The sequence below is a fragment of the Pelophylax lessonae genome (assembly GCF_965119305.1).
Source record: "Pelophylax lessonae genome assembly, chromosome: 10".
NCBI classification, from domain to species: domain Eukaryota; kingdom Metazoa; phylum Chordata; class Amphibia; order Anura; family Ranidae; genus Pelophylax; species Pelophylax lessonae.
In genome coordinates this window covers 71,352,487-71,369,254 of record NC_138777.1, presented here as the reverse complement: position 1 = coordinate 71,369,254, position 16,768 = coordinate 71,352,487, and the positions used below count along the sequence as shown (strand labels likewise).

At 43.9% G+C, this 16,768-nt stretch overlaps 1 protein-coding gene across 1 annotated transcript in view; it reads right to left on the bottom strand.

Annotated features, from left to right (window-relative positions):
• Positions 1-16,768, bottom strand: part of VWCE (von Willebrand factor C and EGF domains) — a 127,890-nt gene that overhangs the window by 21,937 nt on the left and 89,185 nt on the right. The window contains exons 21-26 of the mRNA XM_082269705.1: positions 15,365-15,455; positions 15,214-15,296; positions 12,394-12,484; positions 10,741-10,823; positions 2,698-2,773; positions 1,802-2,617 (exon numbers count right to left, since the gene is read on the bottom strand). Of these exons, the coding sequence (XP_082125831.1) occupies positions 1,802-2,617; positions 2,698-2,773; positions 10,741-10,823; positions 12,394-12,484; positions 15,214-15,296; positions 15,365-15,455 (1,240 nt within the window). The remainder of the gene's footprint in view (positions 1-1,801; positions 2,618-2,697; positions 2,774-10,740; positions 10,824-12,393; positions 12,485-15,213; positions 15,297-15,364; positions 15,456-16,768) is intronic.

The following is a 16,768-nucleotide window of genomic DNA, read 5'->3' as shown; positions in this document are numbered from 1 at the left end:
CAGTGGCCTTACTGCGCAGGCACGAGATCAGGAGGTGCATGGTGGGAAGCCAGCACCGAATCCTGGAAATAAAGAGAAGAGGGCTTCAGATGCCCACAAATGACATGGAACCTGCCGGCTTCTGAGATCTGGTTAGTCTTCAAATATTTTAACGCAAACTACAGGGAATACACATTTGACATATTCTAAATGTTGCTGTATATGTTTAACCACTTGCAGACCGCCGCAAGTACATATACTGCGGCGGTCAGCCCCTCACAGGCAAAGTGACGTATGGGTACGTCACTAGCCTGTGAGGCTCTGGGGAGCGAGCGTGCGCCGCCGGAGGCGCGCTCCCACTCCCACTCGGTCACGGACCCCCCCGCGCGTGTGCCCGGCGGACCCGATGTCCGCCGGGCACTCACGATCGTCCGTGACAGCGGGAGAAAGGCAGGCGGCTGATGTAAACAAGCCGCCTGTCATTCTCCCCTGTGTAAGAACAGTGATCATACGGTTCTACTATGTAGGACCGTTGATCACTGTTCCTACAGCTCAAGCCACAGCCAATCACAGTTAGAATCACGCCCCTAGGGACACACACCACCCCTCCCTCTCACAAGTAGAGCAACATCAAGAGATTTTTTTTTTTTATGATATTTTAACCACTTGCCGACTGCCGCACGACTATTTACGTCGTCAGTCAGCCCCTCACAGGCAGAGCGACGTAGTACTAGCCTGTGAGGGTCTAGGGAGCGAGCGCGCGCCCCCAGAGGCGCGCTCCCGCTCCCGCGTGGTCACAGACCCCCCTGCGCGTGTGACCGGCGGACCCGATGTCCGCCGGTCACTCGGCGATCGTCGGTGCAGAGGGAGAAAGGCAGGCGGCTGATGTAAACAAGCCACCTGTCATTCTCCCCTGTGTAAGAACAGTGATCATACGGTTCTACTATGTAGGACCGTTGATCACTGTTCCTACAGCTCAAGCCACAGCCAATCACAGTTAGAATCACGCCCCTAGGGACACACACCACCCCTCCCTCGCAAAAAAAGTTAACCCCTTCACTACCAGTGTAATTTTACAGTAACAGTGCATATGTATAGCACTGATTACAGTAGTAATGTCACTGGTAGCCCCAAAAGTGTCAAAAATGTCAGTCAAGGGTCCGATCTGTCCGCCCCAATGTCGCAGTCCCGCAAAAAAAAAAAAAATCGCAGATCGCCGCCATTACACGTTTAAAAAAAAACCAACAAAAATGACAAATATATTTCCCTTTGTTAGTAAACGCGATAACTTTTGCGCAAACCAATCAAAATACGCTTTTTGCAATTTTTTTTTACCAAACATATATAGCATAAAACAAATTGGCCGAAAATGTTAAAAAATTTAGATTTTTAAATTTTTTTTGGGGAATTTCATATAAAAAATGTGAAAAATAGTTATTTTTGCAAAATTTTTTTGTTTATAGCGCATGATCAAAAAATCGCACAGGTGATCAAATACCACCAAAAGAAAGCTCTGTTTGTGGGAAAAAAAGGACGTGAAATTCGTTTAGGTACAGCGTCGCACGACCGCGCAATTGTCCATTAAAGTCACGCAGTGCCGAATCGCAAAATACCCCCTGTTTAGGAAGGGGGTAAAATCTTCCGGGGCTTAAGTGGTTAAACAAGTACAGAGGACTGTTTAAAAATAAGTATTCGGGGAACTGGAACTCCGCTTTAAGTGTCTAAAAACAGACCTGCCTCCTAGCTCATGGAGGACAAGCCAGGTCGGTTTTCATTATCTTATGAAAAATTATGAAATTGGATTTTGTAACCTCAATCTTACCTGTTAGGAGTCTCGGTTCATAATCTGTCTCCTCGGCATCTTCTGTTTTTTCAAATGAAAGTTTAGCTACATCTGTTAATTGGTAAACATAATCAGTGTGCCTTGTTGTAGGAACACTCCCCTCTTGGGCTTTAGATGTATATAAAGGTGTATGACTGTCATTCACTGAAGGGGATAAGGTTACATGATCATGTGAGATGAGAACATCTTTTGCAGAAGCTCTGTTGGCTACTGTGGCTCGGGGAGAAGAAGAAAGGGTATAGTCCTGAGGCTGGCCAGAGGTAGAAGTTGTTGCTGGAAAGAGAGATGAATCATTTACAGTAGCAGATGTCGGAGTTTGGCTATCAGAAAATAAGTTAGAATGAAAATTCCAAAGTGACCAGCTTGAGGTAGGGTGGCTTGTATCCATAATAGTATCTGAAGTAGGAACTGGTTGACCAGGTAATGAAGCTGATGCAGAAACACCAGAAGCAGTAGAAGACATGTGAACATAATCTTTGGAATGAACCAAGATCCTTTCTTCACCAGGTGGCATAGAATGGATTTGTATATGTGGCATAGTATTTGAATCTTGCTTATGCTCTAGAGCAGACACTAATTCTATGTGAGAGACATGATCTAAGGTAACAGAACTAGAGACAGGAGAAGATGAGACTGTAGTAACTAAGTTTCTTCTTTCCTTCAGCTTTTGGGATAAGGACAGACGGACAAATGCTGGAGATTTAGTGGCACTTAGTATCTTCAATGGAACATTGACTTGTCCAGCATCTTGTGGAGAATATTGTAGTTGCTTAGTGTCGAAAGGTTCTGAGACTTCTGCAAAAGACACAAATACAACAAATGTTGAAGTCTAGATGAAGACTTTCTTTGAAGTCTGGTACGTATAATAAACATACCGTTCTGACAATCCTGAGTCTTCTGCTCACAAGGAGTACAGGAACCTTCGCTTGGTTCACACTGCACATTCCCAGCCTATGGAAAGAAGATGGGACATCTGAATCTGTTTTCTTTTGGGACAAAAAGCAATGAACAAATATATCTTTGCTTACCTAATATTTGGGATCATATGGATAGTACTGCTTCATAATATCCACAGATATTATAGATTACCTATTCGATCCTTATTGTGATGACTTAGAGACCCTGTTGCCAGATTATGTAACTCAACAAACTTCCCATAATATTATATGTGTGTAGCCAAATGCTGCTGCCGGCTGTGTGTAGACTCCTTTCCCCCTGCCACTATAAACAGTAAAAAGGGCTGTATGCAGATTCCCCGCTCACTCCCCTCCTCTGCTAGTAGGGAGCTGGTTGGCATACAGTTATGGAAGAATGCAGCCTGCTTTTCTCTTCACCCTCACAGAGTTGTCAGGAGCAGGATCTGTGTAAAATCTCCGACAGGTTCTTCTTCTTTAAGTTACACAGGTGTGAGTAGCCTTCTGCCTATAACTGGTATGTCAGAGGGGACCAAGCAGCTTCAAGAGTTGTGGCAAAACATTATCACCAGCGGCTCTTTTGGGGGGGGGGGGGAGTTAAGTGCTACACTTTACATTACACTTTACACTACATATTTTAGACGTGTTATTTACTTGTAAAACCTCCCTTGCTTAGACATCCAAACACCCTGAGACTGCTGCTAGATGCCTCCATCTTGGATGTGATGTCAGCAGCTTCAGAAGGCTCAAATGACCCTCTATACTATTCCCATTTGCTCCTCCTCTGACAGCTACAAAAAAGATTATGTTGGGAGGAGAGGGTAGGGGTTGAGGCGCTGGACCAGTAAATAGACACTCGCAAAAGAAAAGAGGGCTATGACAGGCAAGGAGAGAGGGGACTGTGCTAGGGAAATTACTCTTACTGGAGTAGTCACATTTTCTAGCGTGTTCAAGGTACAGTGCAAGTGCATAAAAAGGTTTATAGAAAGGAAACTTACGCTGCAAGTAGGCATTTAAACTGCTTCATTTTCTAAGTGTTTACCTGCAATCCTGGTGTTTTTTCAAGTTAGTGACAGGGTCTCTTTAATTCAGGACTGAATTTTCAGGTTACCAATACAATGTGGATTACAACAACTACACTCCTGTCCTCATCAGCATTTAAATGCTTAATATGCCCCATCTATATTGTAGTTTTAATGGCTCACGAGTAGTGTACCCAAGCAGTCTGGAATGTACAGGTACATCTCATTAAATTAGAATATCATCAAAATGTTAATTTAAATTCAGTAATTCAATTCTAAAAGTAAAACTCATATTATTTAGATTCATTACACACAAAGTGATATATTTTAAGCATTTCTTTCTGTTTATTTTGATGATCATGGCTTACAGCTAGTGAAAACCCAAAATTCAGTATCTCAGAAAATTAGAATATCACATAAGACCAATAAAAATGGGATCTTCGCCTTACCGTAAAATCCATCTCTCTGATGTTCACTGATGGACACCGCTTCAGATCTTCATAACCGTTGGGTTATACTGCCCCCTACAGGAGTAGGACACTAAGCAGAAAAAAGTCTGGCTATGCCCATGGGCACTCCCAGGGGGTATACTCCCTCTCTCTGCTATAGACACTCAGTTTAGTTTCAAGCAGTGTCAGAAGAATTACAACTCCACAGAGGGGTGGGTGCTGTGTCCGTCAATGAACATCAGAGAAAATGATTTTACCGTAAGTCAAAAATCCAATTTTCTCCTTCGTTCATTGATGGACACAGCTTCAGATCTTTAACACTGCTTTGGGATGTCCCAACTGTTATGTACATGAGAGGTGGAAACAGCAAAAAGGTTCCCAAGGCTAAACAGTAGCCAACCAGGCAAGAGGAGCTCAACCAAAACAACTGGAGCCCACCTTAAAAAAAACAATACACCCTCAAAGAGGATCAGGTCCTCTCAACAGCAGCCTGCAAAACCTTGAGGCCAAAAGAAGCATCGGCAGATGCCAACACATCCACTTTATAAAACTTTGTAATAGTGTGCACCAACAACCAAGTGGCCACCTTGCAAACCTGCGTCACTGACGCCTGATGATGGAAAGCCCAGGAGGCACTAAGCCCCCGAATAGAGTGTGTCTTTACAGAGAAAGAAGGAACCTGACCCTTGATGGAATAGACCTGAATCACTGTCTGTCTGATCCATCTGGAAATGTTTGCAGAGGAAGCGGACAACCCTTTACGAGGCCCATCCATGAGCATAAAGAGAGAGTCTGACTTCCTGAAAGACTCCAGAGCTGCCAGGTACACCCTAATTGCCCGGACCACATCCAAGGCATGCAAGGCAATTTCCTTCGGATGTTTAGGCCTGGGACACAGGGAAGGCAACACAATGTCTTAATTCAAATGAAAATCAGAGACAACCTTTGGAAGGAACTATGGACAAGGGCGAAGAACCAACTTATCTCTATAAATCATCAGGTAAGGTGAATGACAGGATAATGTCGCCAGTTCCGACACCCTGTGCGCAGGGGCGATAGCCACCAAAAAGGGCACCTTCTGGGACAGTGTAAGCACGGGAATCTCTCGAAGATTCTCAAAAGGAGGCTTCTGGAGGACTAAAAGCACCAAATTGAGGTCCCAAGGTGGCAACGAAGCCCGCACTGGAGGAACCAAATGTCAGAAACCAGGAGAAAAGTACGCACCAGGGAGTGTGTGGCCAAAGGTCATTGGAAGAAGACTGCCAAAGCGGATACCTGGCTCTTGATGGTACTCAAGGCCAATTTCTGTTCAACACCCTTGTTGAAGGCAGGTTAAGATCGAAGCCACCAAAAAGAAGTGAGGATGAACCCCAAAAGACTCACGGAATATATGTCTTCCACGTACGATGGTAGATCCTCCTAGAAGTAGATTTCCTAGCTTTTACCAGTGTAGGAATCACTGACTCAGATAAGCCTCTATCCTTCACCACCTGGCATTCAACAGCCAAGCCATCAAAGCCAGCGACTGTAAAGCAACATGGAAGATCGATCCTTGGGATAACAGATCCTCCCTGAGAGGAAGCTTCCAAGGAACGTCAGTGACCAGTCGCACCAGATCGACGTACAAAGCCCAGGAAGGCCAGTCCGGAGCCACTGAGATGAACAGAATCCCTTCTGCTTTGATAGTGCATAGAAGTCTTGGCAGACGCTTGAGAGGAGGGAAGGCGTAAATCAGACAATACTGACCCCATGGGGCCACCTGCGCATCTGTGGCATCCGCCAGAGGATCCCTTGACCGAGCCACAAACCTCTGCACCTTTCTGTTGAGCCAAGATGCCAACAGATCCAGCTTGGGGGTGCCCACTGGAGACACAACTGATGAAACACCTCCAGATGAAGCGACCGGTCCAACGCCTGCTGGTAAGCCGCCTGACAGTTTTCCACCACAGGAATGTGTACGGTTGGAGAGGGCTGCAACTAACCATTCTGCCCACCTTAGAATGCCAGCTACCTCCAGAACCACCAGGACACTTCTTGTGCCCCCTTGGTGATTGACATAAGCCACGGCCGTGGCATTGTCCAATTAAATGCACACTGGACAACCCTGAAGACAATCCGTCCAATGGTCCAGACACAATCTGATCACTCGCGTTCCAAGACATTGATCAGCAGTGGACTCTTCCAGTGTCCGCATCCCCTGAGCAGAATGCTTGCCGAGGCAGCCTCCCCAGCCAGACAGGCTGGCATCTGTGGTGACAACTGTCCAATACAAGGGGAGGAAGGATTTGCTCAGCCGAAGCGCCGGAGAACTAAGCCGCCATATGAGGGACTCCTTCGTTCCCCAACTCAGCCAGATCTAATTGTCCAGAGACTGCGGAGTCTTGTCCCATTTGGTCAGAATCTACCTTTGCAGAGACCTCGTATGGAACTGTGCAAGCGGAACAGCCTTGAAGGTAGACACCATCAGGCCCAGCACCCACATGCAAGTCTGGAGGGATGACCATCTGTTGAACAGCAGGAAACAAATTGCAGCCTGCAATTTCTGAAGTTTGTCCACAGGAAGGAGCACTCTGGCTAAGGCCGAGTCCAGAGTCGGCCGCAGATAGTCCAGCTTTGTGGACAGAACCAGGCAGTCGGCCTAGGGACCGGAGGTTGAGCTGGGCTGCAAGGGATCCAGAGTTGCTGACCAAGTGGAGCTGCTGGGCAGAGATCTACAGGAAAAACAGTGTTGTGAGTACTCAAGATCTGTCCAGGGGTCTGCCTAGGAGAGGGGACCACTCCAGAGAGGCCAAAGGGGATCCAGGAGCCAGCTAACCAGGAGTGTACAGTAAAGGGAGTGCCAAGTAGTAAAGCCCTGAAGTTTGGGGAGTAAAGGGGGCGCCAGGAGGGGGCCCTGAAGTGTTCAGCAATACAGTTTGCATTAATGTCAGCTACCTCAGGAAGGAGTACTTTGGGGGAGCTCAAAGGGACTTTTCCACAGTCAGAGGTGAAGTTCTAGTAACTGGCCTAGCCGAGGCCAGCATCAGTCAGCGTTAACCAGTGTCAGTGAAGCATTAACAAGTGTCAGTGATGCGCTAATCAGCGTCAAGCAGCATTTTTCAGTGTCCCTGCCTAATTATGCATAGTTCATTTGTTGGAGTATCCCACTTCTCCCTTCTCCCATCCAAGTTCTCAAATAAACCCTAAAAACCGAATAACCTGGATTGGTTCTTGTCTGAGGTGCTCACACTTGAAAAACATGCTTAAAGTTACTGTGTCTAGCGGTAACCCAGGGGGACCCACATTTAGCAGCTCCCTTGGGAGTAGTGCTACACTAGGAACTGTAAACAGGTTTGATTAAAACCCTGAAAACATTCCAAAGTCGGAACCAGGACAATCACCCCTTGATGTAACAGATTTTGTACTGCCCCAAACAAACCCTGTAAGCGGTCCGGGGACAGGCACAAGTAAGAAGGAAGAAAAGAACCTTGCAGAAACTCGATTTTGTAGCCGGAGAGAATGACTTTGTGGACCCACTTGTCTTGAACCAGGGAAGTCCACGGGTCTGCAAACCAGTCAAGACGCCCTCCACCCCCAATATGGGTGAGTGTGCACCTTCATGCAGAAGGAACCTTCTTCGTGGGTCTGGAGAAGCCCGCACTCGGCTTGCCAGACCAGTTCTGTTTGGATCCTCCAGAGGAGGCCCTGAAAGGCTTCGAACACTTGTCAGTCGACCCTGAGGGACGAAAAAACTTCATTTGAGCCGAAAGGAAGGCCCACATCTACGTCGAGGTTCCTTGCCCTTAGTAGCCTGCAGAAGAAATGTACTCTTCCTCCCTGTGAGACATTTTATGATGTCATCCAGGGTATCTCCAAACAGGCAATCTCCTTGAAAGGGAAGATCAGTCAAGGCCCTTTTAGAAGTATGGTCCGCAGACCAGCATTTGAGCCAAAAGACACGTCAAAGGACCACTGCCAAAACAGCAAGTCGAGCCACTAGGGGAGCCACATCTAAAAAGGCACAACAGATAAACTGCAGCCCCTGGACAAGCTTGTCTGCCAGCCCAGAAGAGCCAGGTCACGGCGCAAAAGCTTAGTCCACTCGGTCAAAGTTTGGGACACCAGGGCAATGGTGAATACCGGCCTCAGTGCCGAACCAACCAGCCAGAGTATACATATTTAGGGCCACAGCCTCGGCCTTCCTGTCAGCTGGATCCTTAAAGAGGAAGGAATCATGGTTGCCCTGTTCAATCTGGAAACTGGAGGGTCCACCACCGGTGGAACAGACCACTTCTGAACCACTTTAAGACCGGAAGGATTTGCCCCCTTAATGACCAGGCCCTATTTTGCGATTCAGCACTGCATTACTTTAATGGACAATTGCGCGGTCGTGCGACGCTGTACCCAAATAAAATTGCTGTCCTTTATTTCCCACAAATGGAGCTTTCTTTTGGTGGTATTTGATCACCTGTGCGATTTTTTTTTTTGCACTATAAAAAGAAAAGAGCGACAATTTTGAAAAAAAACAAAAAACAATATTTTTCATATTCTGCTATATGACATTCTCAAAAAAAATGTAAAAAATCAAAATTTCTTAACATTTTAGGCCAATTTGTTTTCTGCTACATATTTTTGGTAAAAAAAATTGCAATAAGCGTATTTTGATTGGTTTGCGCATAAGTTATCGCGTCTACTAACTATGGGAATGTCTTTTTTATTGTTTTTTTTTTTTTTTTTTTTACTAGTAATGGCGGCGATCTGCGATTTTTTTTTGCGGGACTGCGGCATTGCGGCAGACAGATCGGACCCCTAACTGATATTTTTGACACTTTTGGGGGTACCAGTGACATTACTACAGTAATCTGTGTTAAAAATATGCACTGTTACTGTAATATTAATCAAGGGGTTAAATGTGAGCCTAGGGGAGTGACTCTAACTGTGGGGGCATGGCTTCTGAAATGACCTTAGAGACATGTGATCCTATATAGAAGGATCACATGGGCTTTATGACAATTCCAGAGAGAAGAACGATCGGCTGTGTTTAAAACAGCCGACCATCCTTCTCTCTCAGCGGGGAGCGATCGCAGGTGTCAGGCGGCAATCGGAGCCGCCTGACACACGTATCAGCTTCTCCGCTGACGATTAAAGGTGGGAGCGCGCGGCTGCCGGTGCGCCCCCCCCCCCTCTAGCTGCAACCAAGCAAACAACGTATCCATACGTTGTTTTGCCTGTACGAGCCACCCTGCCGCTATATATATATATATATATATATATATAGTAAGCGGTCGGCAAGTGGTTAAGAAGGGACTCCTCATAGAGGTAATGCCTAGTAAAGCGCTTAGGGACCCCACAGGGACGCTTTTGTCAAAATAGGTGGGGAAAGGAAACACCTTTGCTGCTCTGGATGGCTTGTGAGTGCCAAAAGGAACAGTCTGTGATGATTTGGGGAGCCATGTCATTTGCTGGTGTTGGTCCACTGTGTTCTATCAAGTCAAAAGCCAGCACAGCCCTCTACCAGGAAATTCCACAGCACTTCATGCTTTCCTCTGCTGATCAGCTTTATGGCGATGCTGATTTCCTTTTCCAGCAGGACTTGGCACCTGCCCACACTGCCAAAAGTACCAATACCTGGTTTAATGATCATGGTATCACTGTGCTTGATTGGCCAGCAAACTCGCTTGACCTAAACCCCATACAGAATCTGTGGGGTATTGTCAATAGGAAGATGAGACACCAGACTCGTTGAAGGCCGCTTTTAAAGCAACCTGGGCTTCCATAATACCTCAGCATGCCACAGGCTGCTCGCCCTATGACATGCTGCATTGATGCAGTAATTTATGCAAAAGAAGCCCCGACCAAGTATTGAGTGCATACTATACTGTACATGGACATACCTTTTAGTAAGTCAACATCTCTGTATTAAAAAACCTTTTTTTTTATTGGTCTTATGTAATCTTTTCATTTTCTGATATATTGAATTTGGGGTTTTCACTAGCTGTAAGCCATAATCATCCAAATTAAAAGATAGAAATGCTTGAAATATATCACTCTGTGTAAAACATATCTGTATAAAATATATGTTTCACTTTTTGAATTGAATGACTGAAATAAATTAACATAATGATGATATTATAATTTTATGAGATGCACCTGTATAGGAAATTGCAGGTTTAGAATTGGGCATTGTGACATGCAATGCTGGAACCTCTGTTTAATTTTCATTTTAGACACTGAAGGAAATCTCTATGTGCTTCTCCTGCTGATTTTGGGAGTATTCTTTGGGTTCTCCAAACTCTCCCCACAATCCAAAACTACCCTACAAATTTTTTTTTTTGTCCAGGAAAAATTGGGCATATTTTGTGTACCTGTATAATTGTAGTATAATATGTTGCTGACCACATAAATCTGGAAATTAAACAATAGAATTGTCCAGTTCGCTGCCTGGCATTTTCTATCCATGGTTTATAGAACTGTCAACTGAGCCACATACTTTATATCCTGTAGGATAGACGTCACTTCTATTTAGGCAAAGAAAGAAAACGGAAACCACTTACGTAACAATGGCACACAACACATGGGTCAGACTTCAAGATATATGACCCTCCATTCTCCAACACATGTCCTTCAAAGGCACATTCTGGTATAGAGAGATGTAAAACAATCGTATAAGGCAGGGATCCTCAAACTACTGCCCTGCAGCTGTTGCAGAACTACACATCCCATTAGGCATTGTAAAACTCTGACATTCACATACATGACTAAGCATGATGGGAATTGTAGTTCCTGAATGAGTGGTGGGCCGTAGTTTGAGAATCCCTGATATAAGGTATCATTAGATGACATTTTTCCCTGTGAAGGTTCTCATTTATCCAAGTCATAGTATAGCTATAGCGGTTAGTCACATTCATAATACTTGTCTGGACTTCTGTAATGTTGAAGAATATTTTGAAATATTCGCTACTCATCTCAGCTCTAATTAGAACTAACGAAGCTCCTTGGATGCTGTTTGATCAGTGTCAAAACATCTTTCAACGTTACAGAACAAATCCATTTTAACCACTTAAGCCCCGGAAGATTTTATCCCCTTCCTGACCAGGGCCTATTTTGCGTTTCGGCACTGTGTGATTTAACGGACAATTGCGCGGTCGTGCGACGCTGTACCTAAACAAATTTGACGTCCTTTTTTTCCCACAAACAGAGCTTTCTTTTGGTGGTATTTGATCACCTGTGCGATTTTTACTTTTTGCGCTATAAACAAAAAAAGAGTGTCAATTTTGCAAAAAATAACAATATTTTTCAAATTTTTTTATATGAAATTCCCCAAAAAAAATGTAAAAATCAAAATTTTTTAACATTTTAGGCCAATTTGTTTTATGCTACATATGTTTCGTAAAACAAATCTCAAAAAGCGTATTTTGATTGGTTTGCGCAAAAGTTATTGAGTTTACTAAGGGAAAGATTTTTGTCATTTTTGTTGTTTTTTTTTTTTACGCGTAATGGCGGCGATCTGCAATTTTTTTTGCGGTACTGCAACATTGCGGCGGACAGATCGGACCCTTGACTGACATTTTTGACACTTTTGGGGTTACCAGTGACATTACTACAGTTAACAGTGCTATACATATGCACTGTTACTGTAAAATGACACTGGCAGTGAAGGGGTTAACTTTTTTTGAGAGGGAGGGGTTATGTGTGTCCCTAGGGGCGTGATTCTAACTGTGATTGGCTGTGGCTTGAGGTGTAGGAACAGTGATCAACGGTCCTACATAGTAGAACCGTATGATCACTATTCATACACAGGGGAGAATGACAGGCGGCTTGTTTACATTAGCCGCCTGCCTTTCTCCTGCTCTAACGGACGATCGCGAGTGACCGGTGGACATCGGGTCCGCCAGGCACACGCGCGGGGGGGCCCGTGACCGCGCGGGAGCGCGCCTCCGGCGGCACGCGCTCGCTCCCTAGACCCTTACAGGCTAGCGACGTAGCCCTACGTCGCTTTGCCTGTGAGGGGCTGACCGCCGACGTAAATAGTCGTGCGGCGGTCGGCAAGCGGTTAATGTGACTATTACTTGCTATATAGATAACATCTTACACAACAGTGTAAATTATTCAATGGAACACAATTTACATTACATGTAAAATAAATAAAACTGGAACTTAGAGGACAGCATCATGAGAAAGAAAACGATAATGGCTTTAAATGGTACCTTCACAAGTAGCACAACATTCTCCAGGAAAAATATATGGATGAGAGCAGGTAGTAGAGCAGGACATGGCTTCACATTGCACTTCTCCATCCTGTTAACATACATAACAAGTTAATTTAATAAATAACTAATAATAAAAAATACTTAGTGCTTCTTATACTTTATAGTATTTAGGAAACAAAATATTGTCTTTAAAACTGAATTTTAGGTATGAATATCTTTGCATAGTTACATTAATCCAGCTTGGAGTAATGTAGTTATACATACAGTACATATTCCATACCTTGTTGAGCCCTGGTAGAAGCAGATCCTTACCGTAGTAGCCACCTCTACTACAGTGATCCTTGCCCTCTTCTGGGTCCCAGCTACCCTGCTGCAAAGTGAACACAGGGGGTCGCTCCCTCAGCACAGGTGTCATTCAGAGAATGCCTTGTATTTTTTCAATGAATACAAGGCGTTCTCTAAATGAAGGAGGTAAAGATTGTGATGTCACTGCCCTACCTCTCTACCTCATCCAATCACAGAATACTTTGCATTCAAAAGGCAAGGTGTTCTCTGAATAGCCCCTAGGACCTAGAACATAGCGAGTGTAGCAGGTTTTCCACTCCTGTGACCTGATGTGGGTCTGCCATTGTTACCGGTTACCTTTCCAGCCCATGTGAGCTGTGGCCCTTGGTGTGAAGACTGAGACATGAACCACTCCGGCATCTTTGTTTTGTTGTTTTATTGTAGATAAAGGGGATGGGTGAAGGGAATGAGTGGGATACTCCTTTAGGCTTCAACTATATACACTTGGGACTTTGTTCCTGAAAAATGCCTGTTGGCGCTTCCTTCACGCCAGCCGGCGCCAGCCAATGCCCACTATCTCTAAGAACACTTTGTAACTTAAGAGAAGTGCTGAATCCTTGACTTGTAGTCCAGAAGATCCAGGACTGTGAAATTGTATAACCAACGACACTGTTACACTGCAACAAGTCACTGAATACTTCCCTCCTGCCTTGCTTTGGCTTGAGGTAGTATGTTGTAGAATCCTGTCAAACTGTACATTCCAAATTGCACACAATGTACAATTCAGGGCCCATTAGTATGCGCCCCCTTTAGCCTTGAACTCTTTGGGGTTCACTATCTAGGCACCCCCCTCTGTAACTTTAGGGTCCTCAACCTAGGTACCCCCTTTCAGCTAGCTGGCACTGGATCCCCGAACCTCTTCCAGAGTGGTCCCCTCTGACTCTGGCAGACCCCCAGGGCAATCCGCAGTACTCACGACCTGTGTAGGCTTTCCTGGGACTGGACCCCTCTCACTCTCCGCAGGTTCTCGGCACACCGGATCCCCCTCAGCTCAGCACTCTCTAGATTCTCAGGCGACACCCGAAACATCCTCTTGCTTCAGACAGGAGGAGAGACAGCCGTTCTCTCCCTCCTGGGACTCTGCTCCCGCCAAAGACATTGTGCCACCCCCAAACTTATACCCACTCCCAGAATCCTCTGCAGCACAATCTGCCTTCTGGGGTAGTTACAAGCCTGGATGTGTTCCCTGATTGGGTTTCCTCCACCGCACTATGAAAAGCCTCTCACCGGAGCCAGTGGGGAGACTCCCCCTTCAGCAGGCACACCTGGAAACCATGACACCCTGACTATTAAATCACAGCCCTGCTGTTAGGCAGACAAGGCCCACTATACCTTTACCTAGCACCTACCTGTAGGGTGCTACACGAGGATTACTGGAGAAATTGTGGCTACTACAGCGATTCTCCACTTCCACAGGGATTAGCCAGGTATAAAATATGCAAACTTACATTGGTCCATGCTAGATCAATGTAACTATGCAAAAATATCCAAATCTGGAATTCAGCTTTAATGTAGTATTTCTCGTACTCTCCATACACAATAAAAGGCTTTTAATGGTCATAAAGGTCCTATCTTTCTGACTTGTTCTTCATAGGTGCCCTTATGCCAGGAGCTAAGAAACATCTTTATATTCTAATCCTAAATGTGCTGAAGGTTTTAAAAAGTGTAAGGTTTACCACTGGTAATCTGCATGCAATGGAAGTTTATAGGGCTATTTTTTTTTTATCATATTTTTTATTGAAAATTTTTTAAAGAGAAAGAAAAAAGAAAAAAAGTTACAAGCATTCATATATAATATATAATATTTTAAAGCATCTGTCAATAGTAAAATACATATAGGAATACTAAACTTGGCATATACAATGTGTATAATATCAAAAGGGGTATTTCAAAACCCCATTGGGAGCAAACTGTGTCCGGGTGGTAGCATGGCCAATCATCACTGTTGGTTAGGATTCTCTCTTATTTTTCAAATAGAACTGTTTGAAATACACAATAGCACAGCAGGGGAGATCGATGTACTAATGTCGGATAGTTAGTACAGCAGCTCCTCCTGAGCTGTCAGTTTTTTTTTCCCTTCAAACCTGCCGAATTGAATGGAAAAAAAACTACTAGTGATTCAGAGGCTTTAGTGAATGAAGTGAAGCTCTGCTGACCTCCATCATCCAACCATGTGCAAGCAAAAAATCTATTTTTTTTTTCTATTTTGTACATGTTTGGGTATTCTATTGTTTGGGTATTCTTTGTGAAGTGAAATTTTACCACATTCACTAAGCTATGGGGAAAACTCCCTTGCAAAGTGTAACTTCTCTTACAAAGTGAACAATCTTTATGACTGGTAAATTCACTCCAATAAGTGCATGCAGCCATTAAGTGTTCAAGTCAATTTAAGAAATCTACAAGCATTACATTTGGGTCTTGTCCATTTTCCATTGTTCCATCTCTCCCTTTATTTAAGCTTGGTCTGCTTACCTGGCAGGTGCACTGAGTGCAGGGCTCACTTTCCAGTGAAAATGTCTGATGGTTTAACACTTTCCTTCCTTCATATGTGCAGTCTGCAGTGACACAAACATTAGTATATGTAGAAGTTCACAACTAAGAGAAAGATCTATCATGTTCCTACCTCGGCACACAGGACAGCACTCTCCCTCATCGTGGAAGGGGTAGGTACAGTTTGGGGCACATTCAATGGGAGAGCAGGCTACTGTGCCCATCTGTAAAGAATAAAAACAACATCGAAAGAAAGATCTAGGATCACACAGACCCAGATTACATGCCAAGATAATTGGTCAAACTGGTGCTTTTTTTAACTAGTCAAACAGAAACATATACAGCATTACCAAAGCTTAAAAAAATATAAAGTATGGTTCCTTTAAGGGATAACATTTTAAAAGAACCATACTTACACATTTTTTTTCAGCTAAGGTAATGCACATGCCACTGCGTAACTTTACTTGTTTTGAGCCAGTGCCCCAACAAGGTTGATTTACTAAAAGCAAATAGACTGTGTACTTTTCAAGTGCAGTTGCTCCAGGGGTAAATATATGAGGAAAAGCTTAACTTTACAAAAAAGAACACCCAATCACATGTAAAGGAAAAAAATCATTTGTGCTTGCACATTGTGGAAGCCAGCAAAATTTCTACTTATTTACCCAGCTCTGGAGCAACTGCACTTACAGAATGCACAGTCTATTTGCTTTTAGTAAATCAACCCCAAAGTATCCAATCCAGAGACAGCAAGAAAATTATCAGATGCAGGAGGTCAACAATGGTAGCCTTGAAATTTCTATTAGTATAGGTTACCTTTAATAGGACTATGGGGTTGATTTACTAAAACTGGAGAGTGTAAAATCGGGTGAAGCTCTGCATATAAACCAATCAGCTTCCAGGTTTTTTTTGTCAAAGCTGAATTGAACAAGCTTGAGTTAGAAGCTGATTGGCTACCATGCACAGCTGCACCAGATTTTAAACTCTCCAGTTTTAGTAAATCAACCCCTATGTTCCTACCTGCCATGGTTGAGCTAATTTTGTTGCACAGATTCTGGCACAGTTGGTAGTAATTGAATGTTGCAAGTAGTCACCAAAAATGTAGACACATTATATTTTGATAGTATAGTATTTTGGCTACTAGTATTGGCAATAGTATATATAGCCATTAGGGCCAGGGTTCAGATTTGGTTTACAATATGGGGTTATGTTGAGATTAGGACTAAACAAGAGACTAGTATACTTTCAGGTGTCATAAATTTGTTTTTAAAGTGTAGTAAGTGTTTTCCATACACAATAAAATGGTTTCATGCCTAAATTTGTTTGCTGAAATTTGTAATGCTGAAACTCCTGCGCAAACAAAACTAAGACAATTTTTAGAAGCCAGAAACTAACATACTAACCAGTTAGCCGAAAAACAGTGACATAGTAAGGCTGAAAAAGATTCATCTATTGCAGCAAGCTGGATAAAAAAAAAAAAAAAAAGATTCCTCCATCCACACAAATAAGGTGGATGGAGGAACCTTTCCCCACTAACACA